This window comes from Cherax quadricarinatus, chromosome 10 (genome assembly GCF_038502225.1).
Source record: "Cherax quadricarinatus isolate ZL_2023a chromosome 10, ASM3850222v1, whole genome shotgun sequence".
In the NCBI taxonomy this organism is placed as follows: domain Eukaryota; kingdom Metazoa; phylum Arthropoda; class Malacostraca; order Decapoda; family Parastacidae; genus Cherax; species Cherax quadricarinatus.
In genome coordinates, this window is record NC_091301.1 from 48,901,008 (window position 1) to 48,918,073 (window position 17,066).

At 40.3% G+C, this 17,066-nt stretch overlaps 1 protein-coding gene across 1 annotated transcript in view; it reads right to left on the reverse strand.

The window, feature by feature from the left end:
• The window catches only part of LOC128687824 (sialate:O-sulfotransferase 1-like), a 272,949-nt gene that overhangs the window by 79,619 nt on the left and 176,264 nt on the right, over nt 1-17,066 (reverse strand). Inside the window, exon 5 of the mRNA XM_070083814.1 lies at nt 15,109-15,196. Within this exon, the coding sequence (XP_069939915.1) occupies nt 15,109-15,196 (88 nt within the window). The remainder of the gene's footprint in view (nt 1-15,108; nt 15,197-17,066) is intronic.

Genomic DNA, 17,066 nt, shown 5'->3' on the forward strand with positions numbered 1-17,066 from the left:
TCTGAGTCTAACCCTTCCATCATGTCGTTCACATATACCAAAAATAGCACTGGTCCTAGGACCGACCCCTGTGGGACCCCGCTCGTCACAGGTGCCCACTGTGATACCTCATTACGTACCAAGACTCGTTGTTGCCTCCCTGTCAGGTATTCTCTGATCCATTGCAGTGCCCTTCCTGTTATGTGCACCTGATCCTCTAGCTTCTGCACTAATCTCTTATGAGGAACCGTTTCAAAGGCCTTCTTGCAGTCCAAGAAGATGCAATCAGCTCACCCCTCTCTCTCGTGTTACTTTATCATAAAACTCCAGAAGGTTTGTGACACAGGATTTGCCTTCCACGAATCCGTGCTTGTTGGCGTTTATACTCTTGTTCCATTCCAGGTGCTCCACCACTCTCCCCCTGATTATCTTCTCCTTAACTTTGCATACTATACACGTCAGTGACACAGGTCTATAGTTTAGTGCCTCTTTTATGTCTCCTTTTTTAAAAATGGGAACTACATTTGCCGTCTTCCATACCTCAGGTAGTTGCCCAGTTTCCAGGGATGTGTTGAAGATTGTGGTAAGTGGCACACACAGCATATCTGCTTCCTCTCTAAGGACCCACGGGGAGATGTTGTCCGGTCCCATTGCCTTTGAGGTATCGATGTCCCTTAGCAGCTTCTTCACCTCCTTCTCATTTGTATGTATGTCATCGAACACTTGTTGGTATACTCCTTGTTGGTGTCCCCCTCTGTTCTGTCCCCCTAGAGGCCTTCCTGTCTCCACTGTAAATACTTCCTTAAATCTCATGTTGAGCTCCTCACATACTTCTTGATCATTTCTTGTGAGTTCCCCACCTTCTTTCCTCAGCCTTATCACCTGATCTTTGACTGTTGTCTTCCTCCTAATGTGGCTATACAGCAGTTTCGGGTCAGACTTGACTTTCCATGCTATGTCTTTCTCGAACTGTTGCTGGTCATCCCTCCTTAACTGTGCATTCTCGTTTCTGGCTCTTCTACTAATCTCCTTATTTTCCTGGGTCCTTTGCCTCCTGTACCTTTTCCATTTTCTGGTGCACCTAGTTTTTGCCTCCCTACACCTTCGGGTGAACCAAGGACTCGCTTTGGTCTTCTTATTGTTTCTGTTTCCCTTGGGAGCAAACCTTTCCTCTGCCTCCTTGCACTTTGTTGTTACATATTCCATAATTTCGTTTACTTATTTTCCTACCAGTTCTCTGTCCCACAGAACCTCCTGCAGGAAGTTCCTCATACCTGTATAGTCCCCCCTTTTATAGTTTGGCTTTTCCCATTCAATTCCTGTTACCTTCTCCACTTGTAGCTCTACTATATAATCAAAACTCAGAACCACATGATCGCTAGCTCCAAGGGGCCTCTCGTAATTGATGTCCTCAATGTCTGAACTGCTCAGGGCGAACACAAGATCCAGTCTTGCTGGCTCATCCTCCCCTCTCTCTCTGGTAGTGTCCCTGATATGTTGATGCATGAGGTTTTCAAGTACCACATCCATCATCTTGGCTCTCCATGTTTCGGGATCCTCATGTGGCTCCAGGTTTTCCCAGTCGATCTCCCTGTGGTTGAAATCGCCCATTACCAGTAACTTTGCTCTGCTCGAGTGAGCTCTTCTTGCCACCTCAGCCAGTGTGTCCACCTGTGAGGGAAAAGTTCAATAGATAATAGTAGCGAGGGAGTATATAGTAACAATAGTTTCATTGCCGGCTGCTTGTTAAGGTAGGGTAAGTCCAGCTCCCGCTATTCCCCCCCCCCTCCTTTTTCCCCCTCCCCGAAAGTGATAGTTTGATTGCCGGGATAGACTCCCACTATCCCTTCCCCTCCCTCTTCCCCCCCCCAAAGGTGACGTGTGGGACTCCGGTCAAACAGTAAATCACTCGACTCACAGCTCCCAACACTACTGGAAGTGCACGCCTGATCATATTTTAGTGGACTTATTGGTTGAAAGCTTCACTTTTGACCAATAATTAACTTAGTCCTTTCAGTCTTTATCTGTTAAATGTGGGTAATCTGTCTCTCTTTACAGCTTGGAATGACAGAGGGGGTCACCTGCCAACCATCGAGAAGAATAGAAGGAGACGGACTAACGTCCTGTTGAATCTACTTACCTGTTATGTAAGCCAACACACGACCTAACCCTTCATCATAGCAGTGGTAACGAACCTGTTTTCCTGTCATCTGAAAGAATTATTCACGGCCATACTCTGTGAAGAACGAGCCGGTGGTGCTCACCAACACCTGCTACCCCCCCCCCCCCCGCACACACATCAGCAACGGCTACGATTTCAGCAACACGCAGTGTCACCAACACCTGACACCCCATTACCACGATATGCCTATATTAGCGTTTAGTTCAAATGTAATTTTTTTCATTTCATTTTCATTTTTCTTTCAATTAGGATACCCATTCATGTTTTATTGTTTTACATTTTCCGTTTCTAAATAATAAAGTGTTTATCATTGTCTGTTACTGTTTCTTTTTCTATTCATTAATTTTCCTGTGGAGGAGCCAGCCTTGGTAATACTGACTGAAGTTGTTACAGGGCTGAGTAAGCCTTCACAAGTGGCGACCTTGCCAGGATCAACTCGACTGAATCAAGATTCAACTCCATCTTGAATCTACCATTGGAACTTCAACGCTGCATACCACAGACGGTTACCACCAGCCATGAGTAATCATTCTCTATGGTAGGACTACAGTACAGGTATTTAAAAGATTTGGTGATTGTTATAGTCTCAATTTATTGTAAGTCAAGTCAGGCAGGATATAATATTTAATTCTGCCACCTTTTGATGCTTGAAACACTTTGGAGGATTAGACTCTAGGGACCCGAGATTTTCCAGTGACAATTTGTTTCATTGAGCTCTTTATTTTATCATGGGAACTGCCGTAGGACACTCTTGATTTGTTGGTGAGAAGATTGGATGGTCAAGTGACCCCATTCTACTTACTGTTTGCTCGGAGCCGGCATAGAACCCTTCGTTTTCATTAATACATATTGTTTAATAGAAAGTAGGGATCGAGCCCTCTGGTTTATTTACTAAAGTTTGAGCGGAGCAGGAATTGAACCCTCCGTTTTCTTTTAATACCCGTTTCATTTCCCCTGATAGTTTAAGTTATTCTTGCAAGCATGGATGAATACCAGTTTTGGATGAACGCTGGAAGTAAGTTAGGAATAACAGGGAAAAATTTAGAATCTTTCATTGGTGCTAAGATCCAGGAAAGACTCGAAAGAGAAAAAATTGAGAGAGAAGAGAGACAGTTAGAAAGGGAAAGAGAAGAGAAAAAGGAGAGAGAGAGAATTGAGAGAGAAATCCAAGAAAGACAGTTAGAAAAAGAGCGAGAAGACCAAAAAGAGCGTGATAGACTTGATCGCGAGGAAAGAGCTAGAGAACATGAGGAACAAGCTAAAATATGTGAGGAACAAGTTAAATTAAGAGAACTTGAGGGAGGAGCCAAGGATAGAGAAGTTGAGGAAAAAGCTAGAGAGCATGAGTTAATAAAGAGAGAAAAGGATCGCGAGCTCTAAAAATCTCGCCTTGAATTAGAGAATAAAAAGTTAACTTTTACACAACAACAATTAGAGGAAGGAGTAATGGAACAATGTGCAGTCAGTGCACATATTCCAACACCTAATTTACCTCCCTTCACAGAGGGGGACGACATAACTTCATACATTATCAGGTTCGAAAATACTGCTACCCCTCTGTGAATGGCCTGCTGACACCTGGGCTACCAGGTTAGGAATGTTACTTTCTGGTACAGCCTTGAATATCTATGCAACTTTGTCGCAGGACATCATATGTAATTATAACCTACTGAAGAAGGCAATCCTTAAAGCATATCAAAAAGCCACTAATTCTTGCAGGAAAGATTTCAGGTATGCCACCTTACAGCCTGGCCAAAACTTTCAGCAGTTACAGGTAACACTTTTTCGTTTGTTCGACTTTTGTATAGAGAGTTCAGGAATTGATCACAGCTATGAATCTCTTAGAGATTTCATGGTTGCTGACCAGTTCCTGACAGAGAACGTAACCTGATTAAAGCTGATGAAGTTGCTGACGCCGCTGACTTGTATGCTGAGGCTCACAATTCCTATAAAGATAAAGGGATCGAACCTTAAGGGCAATGGTTCACCTGAACCAAAGATTAAGAAGCCTACAGTAGAAGCAAAGTCACCAGCTATTAAACCAACCTGTCATCGCTGTGGTGGTATCGGACATAAACGTCCAGATTGTCCTTCCAAGAATATATAGAAAGTTGGAAGATGTTTTGTTGACGGTTATGACCAAGCACCCTTCTGTTCAGGAGCAGTTAATGGTATAAAAGTCTCAAATATATTACGTGACACTGGATGTACGTGCATTGTAATTTCGGACAAACTGTTCCCTTACTTTAAAACCTCTCGTGTGTCCTCTATTCTTTCAGATTACTTGGGTCATGAAAATACTTTCCCTACAATACGTTGTTACTTGAAAACTAAATGGTTCACCGGTTGGACTAATGCGATACTAGCCCCAATTACTTGTTCTATAATAGTGGGTAACATTAAAGGTGCCGTTCTTCCTTCAGAGGCGGATCTTTCGTCACCACCCGTGGATCTAAGTTTTCCAGCTCTTCCTTGCAAGTTAAATAATCACCTTAACAATTCCGCACCGGAAGCTGCATTATCTCGTACTGTTCATTTGGGGGTGGAAACAGGTGATACTGCTCTCGATAGTGAGGTAGCAGGAACACCTGTCCACTCGTCGGGTGAAAGTAAGGGTATTGCCTCCGGCACTCTCAATGTCTTGACTAGGGCTCAGACCATAACCCCGGCTTCTCCTACCTCTTCTTCCACCGTAAGTCTTTTTATTTTCCCAGATTTTATGTCCAAGGATGACTTTGTCAATGATGAAAGTTAAGACACTTGTGCAACATCTGGTTATCTTTATTGTAAACGTTTCGCCATCCAGATGTTGCACAAGTGTCTTAACTTTCATCTTGTCGGTATTGTATACCTGTCTTGCACAACTTTGTCAATATACAGTGCAATTGCCCTTCCCTTCGGGATTGTCATAATCAAGCTTTTAACAACAAAGTTATCTATGGGAGATACGTATCTCATAAGTTTGAATATATTAATGGTATCCTATATAAATCTGTATTTAAATCTCATTCTTCAGTGATAGATTATTCCTTCCTTGTTGTTCCTAAACCATGTCGAGAGACTGTTCTTCAAATGGCTCATGATTTGCCAGTGACCAAACACTTGGCCCATCGTAAGACATGGCATAAGCTCAAGCACACTTATTTTTGGCCAAGCATGTATTCACAATTTACAAAGAAGTATAGTTCTTGCAATAGGTGTCAGGTGCTTACTGCACAAAATACACTCACTCCTAAATCCTGTATATTTATTAAATCTAAAACTTCCCTCCTGCAGAAACGAGATACTCCACCATAAAAAAGGAATGTTTGGCTCTTGTGTGGGGTATCTCCAAGCTTAAATTTTATTTGCTGGGAAAAGAATTCATTTTAGAAACGGACCACAAACCTTTGATATAAATAGAAACTTTTAAGGGAACCAACAGTCGCCTCTTGAGGTGGACATTGGCACTCCAGGCTTTTAAGTTCCATATTGTGTATATCAATGGTTCATCCAGTTATTTCTCTGACTGGTTAAGTCGTGACAGTCAGTAGAAGATTTGTTGCCTTACGCGACTTCCACATGTTAGAACTTTTTCCTCGCCTATTCTTCTTATACTCCTTGACTATAAGTTTTGGTATGGGGGAGTGTGAGGGAAAAGTTCAATAGATAGGAGTAGCGAGGGAGTGTTTAGTAACAATAGTTTCATTGCCGGCTACTTGTTAAGGTAGGGTAAGTCCAGCTCCTGCTATTCCCCCCCTCCTTTTTCTCCCCTCCCCGAAAGTGATAGTTTGATTGCAGGCTGCTTGTTAAGGTAGGGTCAGTCTAGCTCCTGCTATCCCTTCCCCACCCTCTTCCCCCCCCCCCGAAACTTGACGTGTGGGACTCCTGTCAAACAGTAAATCACTTGACTCACAGCTCCCAACACTACTGTAAGTACACGCCTGATCATATTTTAGTGGACTTATTGGTTGAAAGCTTCACTTTTGACAAATAATTAACTTAGTCCTTTCAGTCTTTATTTGTTAAATGTTTTAATAATCACATCTTTTAGGTATTGTACTTATCATGGAGAGTGATTTCTTAAGCAGTGGGTAACCTGTCTCTCTTTACAGCTTGGAATGGCAGAGAGGGTCACCTGCCAACCAACGAGAAGAATAGAAGGAGATGGACTAACGTCCTGAGACGTCCCATGTTTAATCTACTTACCTGTTATTAAGCCAACACAGGACCTAACCCCTCATCATAGCAGTGGAAACGAACCTGTTTTCCTGTCATCTGAAGGAATTATTCACGGCCATACTATGTGAAGAACGAGCCGGTGGTGGTCACCAACACCTGCTACCCCCCCCCCCCCCACATCAGCAATGGCTATGATTTCAACAACACGCAGTGTCACCAACACCTGACACCCCATTACCACGATGTAACTATATTAGCATTGAGTTCAAATGTAATTTTTTTCATTTCATTTTTCATTTTTCTTTCGATTAGGATACCCATTCATGTTTTATTGTTTTACATTTTCCGTTTCTAAATAATAAAGTGTTTATCATTGTCTGTTATTATTTCTTTTTCTATTCATTAATTTTCCTGAGGAGGAGCCAGCCTTGGTAATACTGACTGAAGTTGTTACAGGGCTGAGTAAGCCTTCACACCACCATTGCTCTATTGTTTACTTCGTACTCCTCTCTTGGCCTCCTGCAGTTCTGTGGTGGGTTATACATCACTCCTATGACTACTTTATGTTCTCCAGACTGAATTGTACCTACTATGTAGTCCCTTTCTCCAATCTTGCCCATGCCTTCTATTTCCTCAAATCCCCATAGGTTTTTTATGAGCAGTGCAACCCCTCCTCCCCCTCTACTAATTCTATCTTTCCTCAGGATCTGATATCCCGGTGGGAAGATTGCATCTGTTATTGTCTCAGCAAGTTTCGTTTCTGTGACTGCTATGATGTCTGGGGATTTCTCGCTGATTCTTTCATGCCACTCCTCATATTTATTGGTATTCTGTCTACGTTTGTGTACCAAATCTTCAGCTACTTTTCTATCACTGTGGTCCTGGGAGATTATTTGGGTTGGGAGAGTGAGAGCCTTGGTGGGGGCCTATATGGGGCTGTGGTGTGGGTGGGGTTTTTGATGATGGGGTGGGGTCAGAATGCCCATAGGGGGCAGCTGTTGGGGTGAGGTTTGTGATGTGGGGGTTGGTGGCAGAGGGAACTGTGAAGGCTTACTCAGCCCTGTAACAACTTCAGAGAGTATTACCAAGGCTGGCTCCTCCTCAGGAAAATTAATGAATAGAAAAAGAAATAATAATTCACAAAGATAAACACTTTATTATTTAGTAATGCAAAGATAAAACATTGAAACATGAATGTGTATCCTACTTGAAAGAAAAATGAAAAATAAAATGAAAAAATGACATTTGAATTCAACGCTAATATGTACAGTTATACTGGGGTGTCTGGTGGAGGTTGACACCGTCTAGTAGAAATTGTAGCCGTTACTGATGATGTGGGGGGGGGTCACAAGTGTTGGTGACAACCCAACGACTAGTTCTTCACAGAGTCTATAGCCTTGAACAATCAGTCAAGATGACAGGAACGCAGGTTCTTTACCACTGCGAAGATGAGGGGTAGTCGTCTGCGGTTTACTGTAAGTAATCAGGTAGGTAGATCAATAAGTGACGTCTCATGACCTTTTCAGTCCGTCTCCTTCAACACTTCGTTGATTGGCAGATGACAAGAGCTGTCATTCCAAGCTGGAAAGAGAGACAGGTTACCCACTGCTTAAGAAATCACTCTCCATGATAAGTACAATACCTAAAAGACGTGGTGATTATCAAAAACATTACACGGGATTTAAGACTGAAAGGACTAAGTTTATTATTGGTCAAAAGTGAAGCTTTCAACCAATATGTTCTCTAGAATAGGAGCAGAGGCTTTTACTTACAGTTTTCCCGGGAGCTGTGAGTCAAGTGATTACTGTTTGGTCCGAGCCCCACACGTCACCTTATAGGGTGGGGAAAAATGGAGGGAGGGGATAGTGGGAGCTAGACTGACCCTACCTTAACAAGCAGCTGGCAATCAAACTATCGTTACCATATACTCGCTCGCTACTCCTATCTGTTGAACTTTTCCCTCACACTCCCCCATACCAAGACTTATAGTCAAGGAGTATAAGAAGAATAGGCGAGGAGAAAGTTCTAACACGTGGAAGTCGCGTAAGGCACCAAATCTTCTACTGACTGTCACGACTTAACCAGTCAGAGAAATAATTGGATGAACCATTGATATATACAAAATGAAAGTTAAAAGCTTGGAGTCCACCTCAAGAGGCGACTGTTGGTTCCCTTAAAAGTTTCTAGGTATATCAAAGGTTTGTGATCCGTCTCTATAATGAATTCTTTTCCCAGTAAATAAAATTTAAGCTTGGAGATACCCCACAAAAGGGCCAAACATTCCTTTTCTATGGTGGAGTATCTCGTTTCTGCAGGAAGCAGTTTCCGGCTTAGGAAGCATACAGGGAAAGGAGTGCCATCATGGTACTGTAGTAACACCGCACCTAAGCCGGTAATGGAGGCATCAGTTCTTAAACAAAATGTTTTGTTAATATCTGGGATCTTAAGTATAGGGTCTTGTGAGAAAATATTTTTAATCTCATTAAACTTTTCTCGAGCTACGTCGGAAAGTTCATGAGGTTCCTTCACAGACTTTTTAAGGAAGTTGGATAAGATGCCTGTAAGATCAGTAAGGTTCAGGATAAACCGTGCATAAAAATTTACAGAACCAAGAAAGCTATGCATGAGCTTCTTGGTTTTGGGGAATTTAAATTCCAATAAAGCTTTGATCTTATTGGGGAGAGGCTGCAAAGAGTTATTAGAAAGAATCAGTCCGAGATATCTAATCTTGTTATACCCAAGGAAGCATTTCTTCGGCTTGGCAGTGAGGCCATGTGAGCGTAACCTACGTAAAACTGATGTTAATGTTTGGATATGCTTGCCCCACGTGGATGTCATTACTTAAATGTTATCAAAATAAACTGAAACATTTGGCATATTACCCAAGACCTTTCTCATCAGTCTCACGTAGGTAGCACAGGTAGTTACCAAACCGAATGGCATAGTTCTATACTGTATCAGTCCTTGATGGGTAGGAAAAGCGGTGTACTGCTTTGAAGAAGGATCTAACATCACTTGATGATATGCCTGCGCAATATCAATCTCTGAAAAGAAAGAAGAGTCATAAAATTTGTGTAGATCGCTATCTATTAAGGGCATAGGCTCAGCATCCCACCGAGTTATAGCATTAAGGCCTCTGAAGTCAATAGCAAGTCTATATGAATTATCCTCCTTCTTAACCATGACTACTGGTGAGCAATATGCAGATACTGAAGGTTCAATGATCTTTAGTTTTAATAATTTGTCTACCTCTCGGTCAAATGCATCCCTAAGGTGAACTGGAACTGGGTATAATTTCCGTTTGATAGGATTGTCCGTCACTAAGTCAGTCTTATGGACTACCGTGGAGGTGACACCTGGAATATCCGTAAAAACATCTGAGAAGTTACTCACACATTGAAGTAGTTCCTGTTTCTTATGGTCATCCAAAGACTAATTGATATTAACGTTTGTTGCCCCCGAGTGGTCAAGAGTCACCAAGTCATGTAGTTCCCTGTCACAGTCTACGTTAGAGGTGTCAATTACGCACACCTTACACTCCTTAGTTGTCTTATCAAGTTTGTGTGGAAAAGCTAAATCAAAGTCATTCAGGCAGTTAACCGAATTTCTTCGGTAAAATTTCTTAAGAATGTTGATATGATAACGCTTAGGTTTCCCCTTGACTTCCACGAGGTAATCAACTTTCCCACAAATTTCCAATACCTTATACGGACCTTTCCATGCTACTAATAATTTGTTTGATTTTATTGGTAAAAGTACCAGAACTTTATCCCCTACTTTAAAAGTTCTCCTCTGACTTTTAGTATCAAAATAGGTTTTGTACTGGTCCATTGATAAGCTTGTTTTTCGAAACTATGTCAGAGGTCTCCTCAAGTTTGGATCTAAGGCCAAGAAGAAACTGATAAGAAGGCTGAACCTCAGCATTCACCTCCTCATTAGTCCGTAAGTCATGAAGGATGGACAATGGACCTCTGGCCTGTCTACCATAGAGAAGTTCAAAAGGTGAAAACCCCAAAGAGTCACTGGGAACTTCCCTCATGGCAAACAAAGCACAGAGTAGGTAACGATGCCACTCCTTAGGTTTAAGGGAGAAAAGTTTCCTTAATATGGACTTTAGAATCGAATGCTGGCGCTCAATCCTCCCATTACAGCTGGGATGATATGGTGTTGTGAAGAGAGGCTTCACTCCCAGAAGTTGGTAGAGATGTTGCATTAAGTCAGATGTGAATTGTGTCCCACGGTCAGACAAAATCTCTCTAGGGATGCCAACTCTGTAAAAGATGGACAAAAGGGCTTCAGCCACCTCTGTAGTAGTTTGATAGTCTTTAAGGGTAAGGCTTCAGGGAAACTCGACGCATAATCAACTAATGTTAATATATATCTATGTCCCCCAGATGAAAGTGGTGATGAAGGACCAACAATGTCAATGTCTTTAAGGGTAAGGCTTCAGGGAAACTCGACGCATAATCAATTAATGTTAATATATATCTATGTCCTCCAGATGAAAGTGGTGATAAAGGACAAACAATGTCAATAGCTACTCTTTCAAAAGGTACCGTAAAGATTGGCATTTTGACCATAGGTACTCACCGGGTACCTAGGGAGGATGACAGTTGGCAAACTTTACACGATCTACAATAGGTAGTGATATCTGAGGACATTTTGGGCCAAAAATAGGTTTCCCTAATTTTATTCAAGGTTTTACGATGCTAGAAATGTCCGGCCACTGGAAGGTCATGAGCCATTTTAAGAACAGTCTCTCTGCATTGACTTGGAACAACTAAGATGGAATAGTCTATCTCATCTGAATTTAATTTGAATACTGATTTATACAGGATACCTTTTATGTATTCAAATTTATATGAAAAGTTTTTCCTTTGGATAACTTGATTTTGTCTAGCTGCATTATGGCAATTCTGAAGAGAAGGGCAATTACGTTGTAAATTGACAAAGGAGTCCTTCGATATATCTAAAGGCTTAAAGTCAGGGAAAATCAAGGGGTGGACAGTAGGAGAAGCCTGGGCTTTGGTCTGAGCCCTAGTCAAGACATTTAAAGTATCGGAGGCGTTATCTTCACTTTCATCTAGCAAGTGAACCGGTGATCCTACTATCTCGGTTTCGAGAGTAGCATCACTGGTTTTTAATCCCACATGAATATCACGAGACATTGCCTCATCTGAACTTTCGAGGGGCTTCTCTGACTCTACAGGAAGAGGAGCTGAAAAACTGATGTCCATCTTTGGTAATGAAAGGTCAATCTCAGAAGGAAGAATGGCACCTTTTACATTACCTATTAGTATGGAGCAAGAAGTGATGGGAGCTAGTACGGCTTCAGACCAGCCTGTGAACCATTTAGACTTAATGTAACAACGGATGGTAGGAAAAGTGTCTGTACGGCCCAAGTAGTCTGAAAGTATAGCAGAGGAATGAGTTTCTTTAAGGTTTGGGAACAGCTTATCAGAAATGACTATACACGTGCATACAGTGTCTCGTAAAATGATAGATACATTAAGTCCATTAACTGTTCCCGAACAGAAAGGTGCTTGGTCATTATAGTCTTTAAAACATCTTCCAACTTTCTGCACTTTCTTAGAAGGATAATCGTTTATGTCCTTTAACATCACATAAATGACAAACCGGAATAAAAGAGGTCAGTTTACTTTCCACTAGAGGCTTTGATTTCTTAAGATCTGGTGAACCCTTGCCCTTAGGATTCGATCCTTTTAGATCTTTATAGGAATTGTGAGCCTCAGACATACAAGTCAGCGGCCTCAGCTTTAATCAGGTTACATTCTCTAATGAATGTTCGTATCTGGTGAGGAAGAGCTGTCAGGAACTGGTCAGCAACCATGAAGTCTCTAAGAGATTCATAACTGTGATCAATTCCTGAACTCTCTATCCAAAAGTCGAACAAACGAGTGTTACCTGTAACTGCTGAAAGTTTTGGCCAAGCTGTAAGGTGGCATACCTGAAATCTTTCCTATAAGAATTTGTAGTTTTTTGATATGCTTTAAGGATTGCCTTCTTCAGTAGGTTATAATTACATATGATATCCTGCGACAAAGTTCCATAGATATTCAAAGCTGTACCAGAAAATAACATACCTAACCTGGTAGCCCAGGTTTGGTATGTTATTTTCTGTGAGTGGAGGTAAATTAGGTGTTGGATTATGTGCACTAGCTGCATGATGTTCAATTACTCCTTCCTCTAATTGTTGCTGTGTAAAAGTTAACTTTTTATTCTCTAATTCAAGGCGAGATTTTTCGAGCTCGCGATCTTTCTGTCTCTCCCGCAGTTCATTTTCTCTAGCTTTTTCCTCGCATTCTCTAGCTTTTTCCTCAACTTCTCTATCTTTTGCTCTTTCCTCAAGTTCTCTTAACCTAACTTGTTCCTCACGTATTTTAGCTTGTTCCCCACGTACTTTAGCTCTCTCCTCACGATCAAGTCTATCACACTCCTTTTTCTCCTCTCTTTCTCTTTCTTGATTTTCTCTTTCAATTTGATCTGTCTCCTTTTTATCCTCTCTTTCCATTCTCTCTCTCTCTCCTTTTTCTCTTCTCTTTCTCTTTATAACTGTCTTTCTTGGTTCTCTCTCTCTATTCTTTCTCTCTCCTTTTTCTCCTCTCTCTCTATTCTTTCTCTTTCCTTTTCAATTATTTCCTGTATCTTAGCACTAATGAAAGCTTCTAAATTTTTCCCCGTTATTCCTAACTTACTCCCAGCGTTCATCCAAAACTGGTATTCCTCCATACTTGCAAGAATAACTTAAACTACCAGGAGAAAATGAAACGGATATATCAAAGAAAACGGAGGGTTCAATTCCTGCTCCGCTCAAACTGTAAATAAATCGGAGGGTTCGATCCCTGCTTCGATTAAACAGTGTGTGTGTATGAAAACGGAGGGTTCTATGCCGGCTCCGACCAAACAGTAAGTTGAATGGGGTCGCTTGACCATCCAATCTTCTCACCAACAAATCAAGAGTGTCCTACAACAGTTCCCTTGATATAATAAACAGAGCTCAATGAGACAACTTGTAATTGGAAAATCTCGGGTCCCTATAGTCTATTCCTCCAAATCTTTTCAAGTTCAAGAATAAAGGCGACAGAATTAACTAGTATATCCGGCCTTGGATTGACTTACAATAAATTGAGACTATAACAATCACCAAATCTTTTAAATACCTGTACTGTAGTCCTACCATAAAGAATGATTACTCATGGCTGGTGGTAACTGTCTGTGGTATGCGGCGTTGAAGTTCCATTGGTTGATTCGAGATGGAGTTGAATCTTGATTCAGTAGAGTTGATCCTTGCAAGGTCGCCACTTGTGAAGGCTTACTCAGCCCTGTAACAACTTCAGACAGTATTACCAAGGCTGGCTCCTCCTCAAGAAAATTGATGAATAGAAAAAGAAATAATAATTCACAAAGATAAACACTTTTTTATTTAGTAATGCAAAGATAAAACATTGAAAGATGACTGTGTATCCTACTTGAAAGAAAAATGAAAAATGAAATGAAAAAATGACATTTGAATTCAAAGCTAATATGTACAGTTATACTGGGGTGTCTGGTGGAGGCTGACACTGTCTTGTAGAAATTGTAGCCGTTGCTGATGATGTGGGGGGGGGGGGGGTCACAGGTGTTGGTGACAACCCAACGACTAGTTCTTCACAGAGTCTATAGCCTTGAATAGTCAGTCCAGATGACAGGAACGCAGGTTCTTTACCACTGCGAAGATGAGGGGTAGTCGTCTGCGGTTTACTGTAAGTAATCAGGTAGGTAGATCAATAAGTGACGTCTCATGACATTTTCAGTCCATCTCCTTCAACACTTCGTTGGTTGGCAGATGACCAGAGCTGTCATTCTAAGCTGGAAAGAGAGACAGGTTACCCTCTGCTTAATAAATCACTCTCCATGATAAGTACAAAACCTAAAAGACGTGGTGATTATCAAAAACATTACATGGGACTTAAGACTGAAAGGACTAAGTTTATTATTGGTCAAAAGTGAAGCTTTCAACCAATATGTTCTCTAGAATAGGAGCAGAGGCTTTTACTTACAGTTGTGCCAGGAGCTTTGAGTCAAGTGATTACTGTTTGGTCCGAGCACCACACGTCACCTTTCGGGGTGGGAAAAAAAGGGGGTGGCAGCCGGCAATCAAACTATCGTTACCATATACTCGCTCGCTACTCCTTTCTGGTTTAGATTGCTCAGTTGCGTTGGGATTGTCACTGTTGGAGTTCTTCTGCGAGAGTTTCTGCGGGGTGTGTTTGCCCTTCCTCCAATGTCTGGGTCCTGCTCATCATTATTGCCTTTCTTTCCTCCTTGCGTCTCTGTATCCTCTCTTTCAGTGTAGTCCTTTCTTCTTGTGCGCTGTCGCAATCGAGGTATACTCTCTCGTACCCCGGTATGTCCCTCAGTCGTGCTTTCTCTTGCAGGATCCTGGTTCGAGCTGATTCTTCCTTGAAAATTACTTTGACAGGCCTTTTCCTTCCACTCGCAAATCACCCAATTCTACGAAAATTTGTCACCTGGGTCATATCGCCCTCACCTATTGTTTTCATGATGACTTCAATTAGTTTTTCCCTCCTGTTTTATTTCTTCAAACATGTCCCCTTTGGCTTCTTGGAGCCCGTAAGCGTGTGAGTGTGTTGTATGTGCGTATGAGTGTGCGTGAGAGTTCGTCTGTCATCCTAAGTTTGTATTTATACCTTTCAATTAAATAAAAACTTTTTACTGTTGCAGTATGGCTTTGATAATAAAGAAACAATAATAGGAGTTATGACCTTGTCTGGTAGTTGTTACATCCATTGTCATGATCTTCTTCCCACGGTCGCCATGACGCCATCCTTAAATCAACTTCAAGTGCATCGTCTGTAAGTATAACACTATATTATAACGTATGAAAATATATCTATATCTATCTATTTATCCATCTCTCTGCACACACACACATTATATATATATATATATATATATATATATATATATATATATATATATATATATATATATATATATATATATATATATATGTAATATAATATATAGGGGTGGTAGGAGAAGAAAATATTCAAAGAGCTCCGAGGAGAACCTCGAGTTTTCCCTGAGGAACATTTATTCTCTTCTCTGAGGATGAGGGTCCCCATTCTAGCTATAGAGGTGGTACTCCCCTATATATATACATATATACAAATATATATATATATATATATATATATATATATATATATATATATATATATATATATATATATATATATATATATATTTATATATATGCAAGGAATTCGCAAGAGCAGGCGAAATATACACAAACACTGATCTCTGGCTGAAGAAGACTCGAACTTACGAACCTTGGAACAAGGTACGCAGTGGTGTACCAAGCTATCCACACTGAACAATACATTGGCGTGCAGCTTATGCTACACGTTGATCAAATACCTTGGATCAACGTGTAGCGCAAGCTGCACGCCAAGGGATTGTCCAGTGTGGATAGATTGGTATAGCACTGCGTACCTTGTTCCAAGATTTGTAGGTTCGAGTCTCCTTCTGCCAGAGATCAGTGTTTATATATACATGTATATATATATATATATATATATATAAATATATATATATATATATATATATATATATGAAACTGATCAGTTTCATATAAATTATCCAAATGGCTTGTTGATATTTTGAGCCCTATTGTTGGCAAAATTTCTAACTTTAATGTTAAAAACAACATAGACTTGGTTGATAAATTAAGCTCCTTGACTGACTTAAATGATTTTAACATGGTTAGTTTTGATGTTACTTCCTTGTTTACGAAAGTTCCTGTTGATGATTTATTAAGTTTCTTATCTGAAGAACTCGTTAACTATTATGATTTACCATTGCCAGTTCCTACTATCATTAAACTTATTAAACTTTGCATTGTTGATGCAAAATTTGTATTTAATGATAAGTTTTACACTCAGAAGTTTGGTATGGCAATGGGAAATCCTCTTTCACCTGTTCTTAGTAACCTATACATGGAATTTTTTGAAACAAGGTTAATTAACACAATCCTCCCTAATAGAGCTAAATGGTTCAGATATGTTGATGATATTTTGTGTCTTATGCCCAAAAATGTAGATATACACCATTTTCTTGGAAAATTAAATAGCTTAGCCCATTCTATAAGCTTTACTGTTGAGTTTGAAGAAAATAACTCATTGCCTTTTCTAGATGTTTTAATTATTAAGGGTAATAATGAATTCAAATTTAAAATTTACAGAAAACCTACAAATAACTGTTCCTATGTCCACTATTATTCCTCGCATCAAGATAGAGTCAAACTGTCTGTTTTCTCATCAATGTTTTTGAGAGCTTTACGAATTTGTAGTCCTGAGTTCATAGATGAGGAAATATCCAAAATTTATGAAATAGGTAATGATTTAAAATACCCAAGAAATGTAATTGATAAATCTTTTAAAGTTGCTAGAAACACTTTTTATAATCCAAAAAGGGGCAACCAGCCTTATTCAACTAAAAATATGTTGGTTCTCCCATACCATGAAAACTTGGTTGATATGCCTTCTCTTCTTAAGACTTTTAATATTAAAGTTGTATTCAAAAATCTTGATACAGTAAAAAAACTTTTGATAAAGAATTCCCCCCAAAATGCTGATGGATGTGTCTATAAGATTCCTTGTAAAATTTGCGATAAAGTTTATTACGGTCAAACTGGTAAAAATCTCGAACTAAGATTAAA